Source organism: Frankliniella occidentalis, unplaced genomic scaffold (genome assembly GCF_000697945.3).
Source record: "Frankliniella occidentalis isolate FOCC.00 unplaced genomic scaffold, Focc_3.1 Scaffold125, whole genome shotgun sequence".
Taxonomy (NCBI): Eukaryota; Metazoa; Arthropoda; class Insecta; order Thysanoptera; family Thripidae; genus Frankliniella; species Frankliniella occidentalis.
Window position 1 is genome coordinate 741,191 of NW_026267252.1, and position 10,669 is coordinate 751,859.

At 53.9% G+C, this 10,669-nt stretch overlaps 1 protein-coding gene and 1 long non-coding RNA gene across 4 annotated transcripts in view; one reads left to right on the top strand and one right to left on the bottom strand.

Moving 5' to 3' along the window:
* The window catches only part of LOC113206809 (LIM/homeobox protein Lhx3), a 48,975-nt gene that overhangs the window by 12,733 nt on the left and 25,573 nt on the right, over positions 1 to 10,669 (bottom strand). Inside the window, exons 4-6 of one of the 2 annotated variants that reach the window (XM_052270487.1) lie at positions 2,170 to 2,344; positions 1,224 to 1,426; positions 778 to 967 (exon numbers count right to left, since the gene is read on the bottom strand). In XM_052270487.1, coding sequence (XP_052126447.1) covers positions 778 to 967; positions 1,224 to 1,426; positions 2,170 to 2,344 — 568 coding nt within the window. The remainder of the gene's footprint in view (positions 1 to 777; positions 968 to 1,223; positions 1,427 to 2,169; positions 2,345 to 10,669) is intronic. The other variant, XM_052270488.1, reaches the window with a different exon arrangement.
* On the top strand, positions 2,692 to 6,040 carry LOC127750041 (uncharacterized). Of its 2 annotated transcripts, none has more exons than XR_008011495.1 (3): positions 2,692 to 2,917; positions 4,334 to 4,492; positions 5,906 to 6,040. It is a non-coding gene; the product is annotated as an uncharacterized LOC127750041 (long non-coding RNA). The 2 variants fall into 2 exon arrangements; XR_008011496.1 differs by lacking the exon at positions 2,692 to 2,917 and adding an exon at positions 3,944 to 4,059.

Here is a 10,669-nt window from a genome sequence, read left to right on the forward strand (position 1 = left end):
GAGAGAGAGAGAGAGAGAGAGAGAGAGAGAGGCCAGCACATGAAGGGATTTCCCGGACCCGGACAGGTGTATACACGCTGTGGAGGATGATGAGCAGCAGAAGCGCCCCCAGGATGATGAGCTTCCCGCGAAGCACAAAATCTCGTTTTTGTATATATTTTTTTGCGTAAAACGCGCTCAGAGGTGGTAAAGGGACCCTTGCCGGCGTGCCGTTGGCGGTCTAGTCCGAATGGCATGTCTCTTTGGTGTAGCACTCCCCCCCCCCCCCCTTGCCACGAACGCAAAAACTGGTATCAAATGGGAATTCAAGAACTACTGCCTTTCGTTTAAACTAGTTTTTCAAAGATACTTTTAAAAATGATTCTGTTAGAAATTTACCAGAATCCGCTGGCAATTTACGAGACAATTCGGGGTTTGGGTTTGCAATATTTAGGTTTGTAAACTTCCGCCCAAAACGTTGAGCGTGCTAGCCGCTGGCTGTGTCCTGCTATGCCTGCGCCCTAATGAGCCAGGAGTGAGTGTGACGGTCATCCCCTGACGGTCCACATGGGGAGGGAGGGAGAGAGAGAGAGGCCGTACAGGCGCTGTTCGCACGCGCAGAGCAGCTGCTGAATCCCTATACGCGCGGCTGGCTGTCAGTGTCCCACCGCCCCACCCATTGGACGTGATTCCCCTCAAAAGAGAGTGACAACAACATTTAAAACAAAGTTGCTTTCCGGTATTGCATACGTATCATGTTTAACAATAAGTTTAAAGAAAGCAAAACCAACCACTCACCTGTTTTGGAACCAGACTTGCACGACCCTCATGTCCAGGCCGGTGTCCTGGCTCAGCTGCTCCCGCACGTGGCGCGCGGGCTTGGGGCTGTTGTTGTAGGCCACCTTGAGCGTCTCCAGCTGCTTGGCTGTGATGGTGGTCCGCGGCCTCTTGTTGGGCTGGTCGCCGTCCAGGCTGCCCTCTGCCACATCAGCGCGCGCAGCACACCCAGGTTAGAGTTAGGAAAAGTGGACAAACAGGCACCCAAACTTACGGATTTCAAATCTTCCGGAAAGGTGTTCCCGGGAAATTTTTGAAAAATCTCTTAATTTTTTCGATAAAAGTTTTCAGTTTTTCTGATTTTTCTGGAAATATTTCAAAATTTTCCGATTTTTTCCGGAAAAGTTTTCAATGTTTCCGAAAAAATTTCGGGCTTTAAAGTCCTCAAGGTGGATGGGGATACTCACCTTTCGTCTTGGCCGCCTCGTAGTCGGCCCGGCACACCAGCTTGCGGTCCTCCATGAGGTAGAACTCGTCGCCGGTGTCGAGCCGCTTGTTGCACAGGACGCACACGAAGCAGTGCAGGTGGAAGACGAGGTCCTGGGCGCGCCGCACCACCTCGGTGGGCGGGATGCCCAGCCCGCAGCCCGCGCACTTGGTGCCGTACCGCCTGGGCCCCCCGCAGCGCAAACACACCAAACATTATATACACCCGACGCGACCCGACAGGCATGACAAATGCGAGCACGGGGAGGCACCACGCGCCACCGCGGCCGACTTCAAAAAACTACACAGCAAAAATGGGCGACCATTCGAAAAAAAAATCTGTTTACCACACGAATTATTGTGTGACTCTTAGTTGCCTAGTTTTAAAACAGGCAAACAATTTTGGTCGTGAAAAATAATTTTTATGAGCATTGTTTAGACTTAAAAACGACGAGGGATTCATAATTCATATTGCCTCCCAAATAAGGTCTGAACAAGTCAGCATGAACGATTGAATTGCGCCTCAAAATCAGCAACCTAAGTAGGTATTGCTTAGAAACTTGCTAACGAAGAAGAGCGCCATGAAAAAAGTTTTTGTTCGACTCTTTAAGAGGTACATGACACTGACCCTTTTACCTTTTAGAACTTGAACTTTAACTGACGTGTATGTGATCGTTAAGCAGAAGCAACGGAACACTTGGAGGGTGATTGGAGAGCTCCTCCTCGGATTGTTCGACTTCCGGTGCCGATCTCATAGGCATCGGCAGTACCCAAAATGTTTGCGCGTTTGGTCTTCCAAGAGCAAAGGAAACAAAGAATGGAAATTTTTTGTGGCTGTATCCAAAATGGTCACTGCGGATGTCGAACAATCCGGGGAGGTCTTCGCGATCACCCTCCCATATCCTCCAGGGCAGCTTAGGCACTCACTTGAAGAAGTCGTCTTTGCAGAACACCTGCCCGCCCCGCGCGAAGCACTTGTCGGCGAGCTGCGCCCCGCAGTCGGCGCACTTGAGGCACTTGGCGTGCCACGTGCGATCCAGGACCTTGTGGATGAAGCGGTCCAGGATCATCTCCCCGCAACCTCCACACTTGGGGATGCTCGCTGGAAAGAAAGGGGGAAAAAGAAAGTAAGCACCGGAGAGCAAAAAAGATATGGTGTCTGATAGAAAAGTCAGTCTGTATTTTTGGGTTAAATTTTTGTTGGTATTTCATTTGTTTTTGAGAGGTTAATTTCGGTAGAGTAAGTTTGTTGCAACGGAGCGGTCACGTTCTTTCAATCGAACCGATCAGGCGGGCCGGCCCGGGCGGCACAGTTCATCACACAAGTTGGAGTGGGCCGACACGTGATCGCAGCCACAAATCAAAATCACGGGCCTTTTCCTTCTCCTACTATACGCGAGGCGCCTTATCTGGCCCGCGCTATGGGCACTGATTTCAGAGACGGCCACCGTCGGGGGCTCGCGCAGGGCGCACCTGGCGGGGCGTGGCGGAGCGTGGCGGGGCGCGGCGGAGCAGTTTGATAGCGCCACGCCCGCCCCGACCCGCACTGCCACAACCCGACAGCAGCAGCAGCAGCAGCAGCAGCAGCAGCAGCAGCAGCAGCAGCGCGGCTACTCTCACGGCTCGCTCATGGCTACAGGTTGTCTGTGCCCGCGCCCGGCCAAAGCGACGGACGGTAGGATACGAGGTTGGGCGAGAGTTGGTGGAAAGGCCGGGGAGGGGGGGGGAGCAAAAACAACAGCAAAAAACGTGTCAAAGTTCGAAAGCTACAGAGAGAGAGAGGGGGAAACTAAACTAAAATTGCATCTGTCCATCTCTGCATCTGCAAATGCCAGTAAAAAACAAAAAATGATTGCTGTAGCAATTTTTAAGCACTCGAGTGGCAAATGTCGCGGCCGCTTTGCTCGCCAAAATATTGGCATTTCCTTTGGCCGCCAGGTTTTTCCATTCTCTTCAAGATCACCGATTTAGCTCAACAGCTTTCTAACTAGTTACAAAAAGTTCGAAAAATTTGGCCACATCTGAAAGTTTGGCACCCAACGAGGCCAAAATTTGTCCATCTTTGAGAGAGTACCATCCATCATCTGGAGTCAAAGATGAATGGTAACACCTTGGCAAAGAAAGCGGCGTTAGAGTGAGCATTGAAAAACTAAGTTTTCAGTGTTTCCTTGATTGACTCTCCGTACATTTAGCTCTAATCTGAGGTGCCAAGTTTCATTGTCCATCCACATATCTTTCATCGTCTTCCATGCTTCTCGAAAACGCCAGAGAATGTCGAGAGAATAATCCGAAACTACTTGACCCCTATTGGCGTCATCAAAGACAATCTGATTTTGCAATACTGATTTTTTTTCGGAAGAGTTTTGTCAGTCACCGTGCGATACCGATCTCGAGAAATGGTGGCGAGCAAATCCGCGAGCCTTTCTCATTTAGGGAAGGGCAGTGACATATAGAGCCTGCGCCGTTCAGTCAGAAGCACGCAGGTAATCCTTGGGTGAGCCCCGACCACTCAAAGGTGGGTAATCCAGCTAAGCCGCAGAGCGCAGAGCTTCGGTGATAGCTCGGAGCTTGAACAGGCGTAACGACAAATGAAGGGTATTTGGACGAAGAGGCGGGTTGGTCAGCGCGTCATACTGCACTGCATGGGGAGGGAGGGGCGCACCGACACACTCATGAAAGCTTTCCCTCATTTAGGTCACCGCACCGCCTCGCGACTGTCCGCGCCGCGGAGAAGTCGGTCGGTCGCACGGGTATCTGCGTCGATAGCGCCGGCCGACCCAGCCTGAGGTGTGATCGGACTTTGACACGACTTCTTCGGTAGGACGTTACGGGGGCGCCGGGGGGAAATGGGGAGGAAGGGGACGGGGGATTCGTTATCAGCTCGAGAACGTCGCCCCGTCCTTCAAAACAGAGTCCCTCGCCGAGATTCGCGGCTCGAGACGATTATTATTTTCTTTCAATCACAATCGAGTATCCTCACTGATGTCATGCCGGCAAACGGGCCTTTCTCAAAGTTATGTTGTTGTTGTTGCTGCCGCTGCAGTTTGTTGTAGTGTTTTGATCTGTTTTCTCCTGGATCGTTCTCTTGCAGTGTCGTCGCTCCGGCGAGGGTTGTTGGGGGGGAGCAGAGGAGACACTCACTGAGGAAGGCGGCGGGCAGGTTCCTCGGCAGGCGTATGTCGGGGTCCAGGTTGCCGTGGGACTCGGGGGAGGACTGCGGCGGCGTGAGCGGCACGGGCACGTCGGTGCGGTAGGTGATCATGGCGCCCAGCAGCCCGGCCAGGCCCGACACGCCTCGCTCCACCTCCATGCATGCCCACCGCGCTCAACGGCAACCACACGACACGGCGACAACGGCAACGGTGCTGTGCACGGCGGTCTTATCTGGTGTCCGCCCCGGGCGCGCGCCGGACCAGCACTGGCCGCCGCGGCCGCGCCATGAGGACGCACCGGTGTGTCCTGCTGGGCTCCTTGCTGTTGCACACACAGACACTCTCACTCACAAGCACCTTCCGCACGACACGCTTACGCGCTGGCCGACACACACACACGCACGCGCGCACGCACACGCTATCCGTCCGGCACACGACTCGTCTCCAACTCGACTGACTCGCCTAGGGGGAGGAGAGGAGTACTCCGCCGCCACCGCCACCCCCACCACACCCCCGGCGACACACCCCCGCCCCACCCTCCCGCGCCGCCCACCCCTCACCCCTGCGCGCGCGCGCGCGCGCGCTCAGCGAGCGATGAATGCAAAAAGGAGAGGCTTCCCGGCCGCGGGCTAAGGGGTAGGTAGGTAGGCGACGGCACCCGGGCGCCGCCGAGGACGCGTTCGAGTACCTCATCCTCACCACACGCGGGAGGGGCTTTTCCCCTCTTTCTTTTTTTTCATTCTTATTTATGCATCATGGTTTTGGAACGGTATCGGTGCCGAGGAGAGCGCGCTATGACAGATTCGGCCGCGGGCGGCGGGAGGGGTGCGCGGGGGAGGGAGGAGGGGGGAGCGAGGGAGGCCGGGGCGAGATTGGTCGCCGCGCCGCGAGGCCCCGCCCCCCGCCGCCGCGCATGCGCACCGCCCCATCGCGGTTGCGGCCGCCCGCCGCCGCCACCGCCGCCGACGTCTGCGGCGCGTCGTCTGCTCTGCTATACGACGACTGGATCGCCGCCGATACGTGATGTTCTTGAACAACAAACTGCACGACCGACAAGGATAGCCCTCCTAAACCTTTCATCTAGGAATTTTAAAGCCAAAATTTTTTCCGGAAACAACACTTCAAACAAAATAAAAAGAATATTTCCGAAAGAAATAATAAGAAATTAAGAAATGAAAGAGAAAAAAATGAAATGTAAAAAAAAATAATCTTGAACTTTTTTCCAGATACACTTTTTGTCAAATTAAAATCCCCATTCTGTACTTCGAAACTTAACTGATTGATCCGTGTGTTTGTAATTTTTAGCGTCTGCTTCTCTCTGTACTGCTCGCTGAGTTCAACCCATATTTACTTGATCTAGATTATTATCCATACAGAAAGATATAGTCCATATAATTCCTGTCCTTTGTGTAAACTGCACAACCACTCGCGGCGTTCTGCGCGTCTCTCTATTTTGTCTCACCTCTTGAACATCCCTCTACTCTCTTGTTTGTTTGTTTTTTTCCATCCAGCTCTCGCTCTCTGCATATCGACGTGTGGATGACTTGGATAAACAGCAGCCATGGGGTTTTCGCGCGCGTCCTCCCACCCGCACACGCGCACGGTGGCGGGCCCAAATGAATGAGGCTGCGGCGAGAGAGGCAAGTATGGAAGCCTATGCGTATATATATTTTTCATATTTTCGGTTGCTGTTGTTGACCTGCCCCGACCCGCGCCTCACAACGGCAGCGCGGTGAGAGCAGAGGAAATATAAGGACAAGCGCATACCGCGCGGCCGCGGCAGTCGTTTTCATCACGCATAAAGGTGTATGTTTGGGATCGGCGTTGTGTGTTCAACACTTGTGTTCGGTTCATGAAAGCAGCAGGTCGGGTGAAGGGCGTGGGAGCGGGGGGGGGGGGGCGTTGCGAGCAGTGAGCGCAGCGAATAATATAACACAAAGGGTTCTCTCCTCCTTCACTACACATAGTGGTTAGATAGGCCAGGAATGGGGCTCCTGTGAGAATACAAATTCTGGCCTCCCAAGCATTTTATGAAAACACTTGTTTCCGCTTTGATTCATACTTCCGAGGTGAATCCAAGAGACCCTAATAATGATTGTGCTTGAGGCCCAATTAATGCATCTTTGATTGACCGATGTGTTTTTTAGGAAGCCTTCATTAAGGCGATGCTATCTTCATACTGTCTTGCTCAAATCAGAAATTTCCAAGCCCTGCGGATGACTAAGAGTGTCATACCGAACGGGCCCAACCAGCCGCCGTCGTCGAGCATGAGAAAGAGCAGAGCATAAGCCGCCCCTGTGAAAGTGATAGTTGAACCCAACGGCCAGCCATAGGCCCCGCACTAGAGGAGGATTTAACGTGATGTAGGCCCGTTACCGTTAAAGCGCGCAGCCCCAGAGGAGGGCGCCCCCCCCTGCACCACCTTGTGAGGGTGAGGAGGAGGAGGAGGGGGCCCCCGGCCGCGGCCACCACGGCGCCCGGCGCGTAGGCAACTCGCCCGCACGGCTGTGCGCGCAGTGCCTACCCTCCCGGCGCTGAGCGCTCCGCTCGGCCGCGCGGCCGCCCGTCGCCCCGTCCCGCGTCGTAAAACCTGTGTCGTAAGTACTCGACAAAATCTATGATCCTCACCGGATAACACGTGGTCGATGGCTGGTATTGACTTGGTATTGCCGCGATTGATCACGTTGAGTTCCAGTGAGAAGGGGTGGGACGGGGTTTTTCAGCTTCAGCAAGGCATGCCACCATGTACCCACGTGCTAAGCCGTAAAGTAGGCTATCTCTAAATGCGATAAATAAGACCAAAAACTGCTGACATTATAAAGGCGTGACTTGGCACCTTTCAAAGGTGTTTAACGGGTGAGTGCCTCTGGCAGTTTCCACGTCAATATGTAAAGGTACAAACCCGTAAGCACATTTTTAAAGGAGAGGTGCCAACAAGTCACACCTTTGTTTTCCCCCTCCAGTGGCGGGCGGCAGTGCGCGGAGACGAAGACGTTGGCCCGGGATGTGGAACGCCTCCGTCTCTGCATCCCACCCTGATAATACGGCCGGATGAAAGGCAGACGGAAAAAGAAGAAGAAGAAAGACGAGACTCGGTGCTGCCGCGCTGCTGCCTGAATGTGGGAATAAGTGAAGGGATAAAAGGGATGTGAGGGGCGAAGGGGAGAGCGGAAAGATGAGGGGTGAGGGGGGGAAGGGGGAGAAATCGTGGCTCCAAATTAAATTCTGGGGCTCCCTTAAGACAGCGCGCTGGGCGCGGCGGGGGGAGACGAAGGAAAAGGGGGGGGGGGGATGGCTGCAGTCAATTTATGGCTCAGACCTGCTGCCGCCGCCGCCTCCCCACCGGCACATCGCCCGCCCCCGCCTCCCCCCGGCCCCGGGACCGAGTGGCCCTTTCTTCTTCTTCTTGGCCGAGAACAGATTTCACAGAGAGGCCACGCCAGAGGCCACCACCACGGCGCGCAGAGAGCAAGAGGCCGAGGTGGTGTTGGAGGGGCCGGGGCCGGGGCAGAGGTAATGAAATCACTATTGGCCGTGTGGGCCATAGCCAGCCCCGGTCACCGCTTTCCGTGTATGGGAATGTCGGCAAACGGCCGCGTAAAAACACACATATCTTTTTCAACTATTTTCATGATTATTATCGAGTACTGGTAGTTTTATTTTCTACACCCGTCGTCACTTTTGCCTCTATTTTTTTTTACGCGCGTCCGTAAACCAGCAACAAGCATCATTGCATTTTAGTAGGAAAATAAAAAATACCTCGATCGGCCGAGGCGGGTGGCGTGGCCGCGACGGTCGAGGAGGCGGGTGGCTTGAACACTGAAACGGAAAAGAGAAAAACGAGGACAGTCAAATGTGTCGGAAGCTCTGCGGCCGAGTTATGGACGGCAGGACCGACGGGCACGACACAAAACGGGGGGGGGGGGGGGGGGGGGGGGGGCGGGGGGGGGGGGGGGGGGGGGGGGGGGGGGGGGGGGGGGCTGCCTGAACTACGCCTGAGGGACAAACCGCGACAGCACACTGATTTCTCGTGCGGCCACAGCGGTTTTTGTGTTTGTACTTTACCGAAACGTTTTCTCTTTGTCTCTGAATGCCGTTCCGATAATCGGACAGCCGACAGCCAGCCTGGGCACAAATGGTGCCTTCTGCTTTTACCGCCCCCCCCTCCTTTCTCTCTCTTGCTCTCTTCCAAACCGCCGCCACCACCGCTCCATCTTGCCACTGGCGCCACGTCGGTCTTCAATCACGGTATAGCAGCAACGGCAGCAGCCAAGCGGACCGGTAAGCGCGGGTTGGGGTGGGGTGTGGGGCGGGGTGGAGTGGGATCGAACACCAAGGAAAACGACGGCTCCATTCTCGCCTGGCTGGAGAGGTGTTCCTCCCTCCCCGCCCCTTGCACCGCGAGACGGATCACCCCGCCGATGAGCACAGGCAGCGTCAGGGCGGGCGCGGCGGACTAGGAGAAGAGCGCACCTGGACATGCGGCCAATCAATCTTATCCCAAGAAAAACACTCCCAATCCCCCCCAAAAAGCACCGATAACAAAAAGGGAAATTTAAAATTATTTTGTTCTAAACTCAATTATCAAAAACAACACAATTTTTTGTTATCATTCCTTTTTCTTATGGATGTATTTTTTTCAGTTAAAAAGATGGAGAGTGAGGCGGTGCTTCAGCGGTTGAGGAACACGGCAAGAGCCAGAGCGGTGGTGTGCGCATTGGGGCGTGCGGACGGACGCACGGACCGGCGGACCGCCTCACAGGGGCAGATGAGACGGGCTCATCTTCTTCTGACGAATTCCTTCGCCTCGCTTCCTCCCTGGAGCCGCACGGGGCGAGAGGCGGCAGCGGCGGCGGCAGCCAAGACGTCGAAAAGAGAAAGTCACACAGTGCGTGGGCCGGGTTATATATTGCATGAGGCCAACTCTCTATTCTTCTCTCTCTCTCTCTCTCTCTCTCTCTCTCTCTCTCTCTCTCTCTCTCTCTCTCTCTCTCTGCTCGAACGAGGAGAGAGAGGATATGATTGTTATGTTCTTGCCGCGGCGCAGGTTACTTTACTCCCGCGGCTTGAAACGTACGAGGGCAAACAATAAAAAAAACACAACTGCTTTTATTTATTACATTTTCATATTTTCATCGCAATTGGCGTTGGGCCAGAGTAGCTAGACAAGTGCGGAAAAGCATGTGTGTGTGAGAGAGAGAGAGAGTAAGAGGGGAATGCGTGATGAAAGAGAGAGAAAAGATGGGGAGGAAGACAGAAAGTGAATCATTTGTGAGGTGTGCGGAGAGGGAAGAAAGAGATAGGGAAATGTGTGTAAGAGACAGAGAGACGCCGAGGGGGAGGTAATGAAAAACAAAAACAAACACAATGATGTGGGAATTTACCTCAAATTTGGGGGTAACTCACAGTAATGGCCGGTAACGTCTGATTTATTGAGGAAAATTGCAAAACTTTGAGAAACTCCCACATTTGTTGAAAAACTACTCAGATTAGGAAGTCTTCCCCCCAAAAATTGTTAATTTCCCTCGTTCTTTGAAAAAAATTCAAGATTTTTGGAGTTTTGCCTCAGATGGGAGCTCCTCAAAGTTTTCCCTTTTTCCTCAAAAAATCAGACATTGTTTTTACCGTGTAGACTTTTCTCGATATCTGACAATAAGGTTTCACCAAATCGTGAGAGATCCTAAAACGTTTTCCCCTTTACCTCAAAAAGATCACACATTGCTTTCCCGTAGAATACACCACATGAGAATGAGTGCGTTCCGGGCGTTAAGGTCCCCAGGCGCGCAAGTAGCTGAATCTATTCCACAGCAGTGGTTGCAGTAAGGCATACTACTTTTGTCAAACCCTCCCGGGTGAACAGTGCGGTGCAGAAGCGATGTTGGAGGTCGGAGGGAGGGAAGTCCCGTGTCCCGCCGGCGGCAGCGCGCCAGCGGAACGAAGCAAAAACGTTATAAACACCCTGGTCCGCGCGGCCAGACAAAACGGGGCTCTAGAGAAAATAAAATAATAAAAAACAAAACAATGACACACAGCAGCAAAGCACACGACTACAAGGCGGTGCGCAGCATATGCCAGCACCCTCCCCCCCCCCTCCTCTCTCACCGAAGGGACGTCCCCTCTCTCCCCTGCGTCCCGCGCTCCCTCTCACTGACTCCTCGCTCCCCGGGGAGAGGAGCGTCAAGTGCTGCGTCCCTTGTGTGTAATAGCGTCTTTTCCCTGTAAAAGGGGGTAGAGCGGGAGTGAGAGAGGGGGGAGGGGAGAGGAAGGGGGAAGGG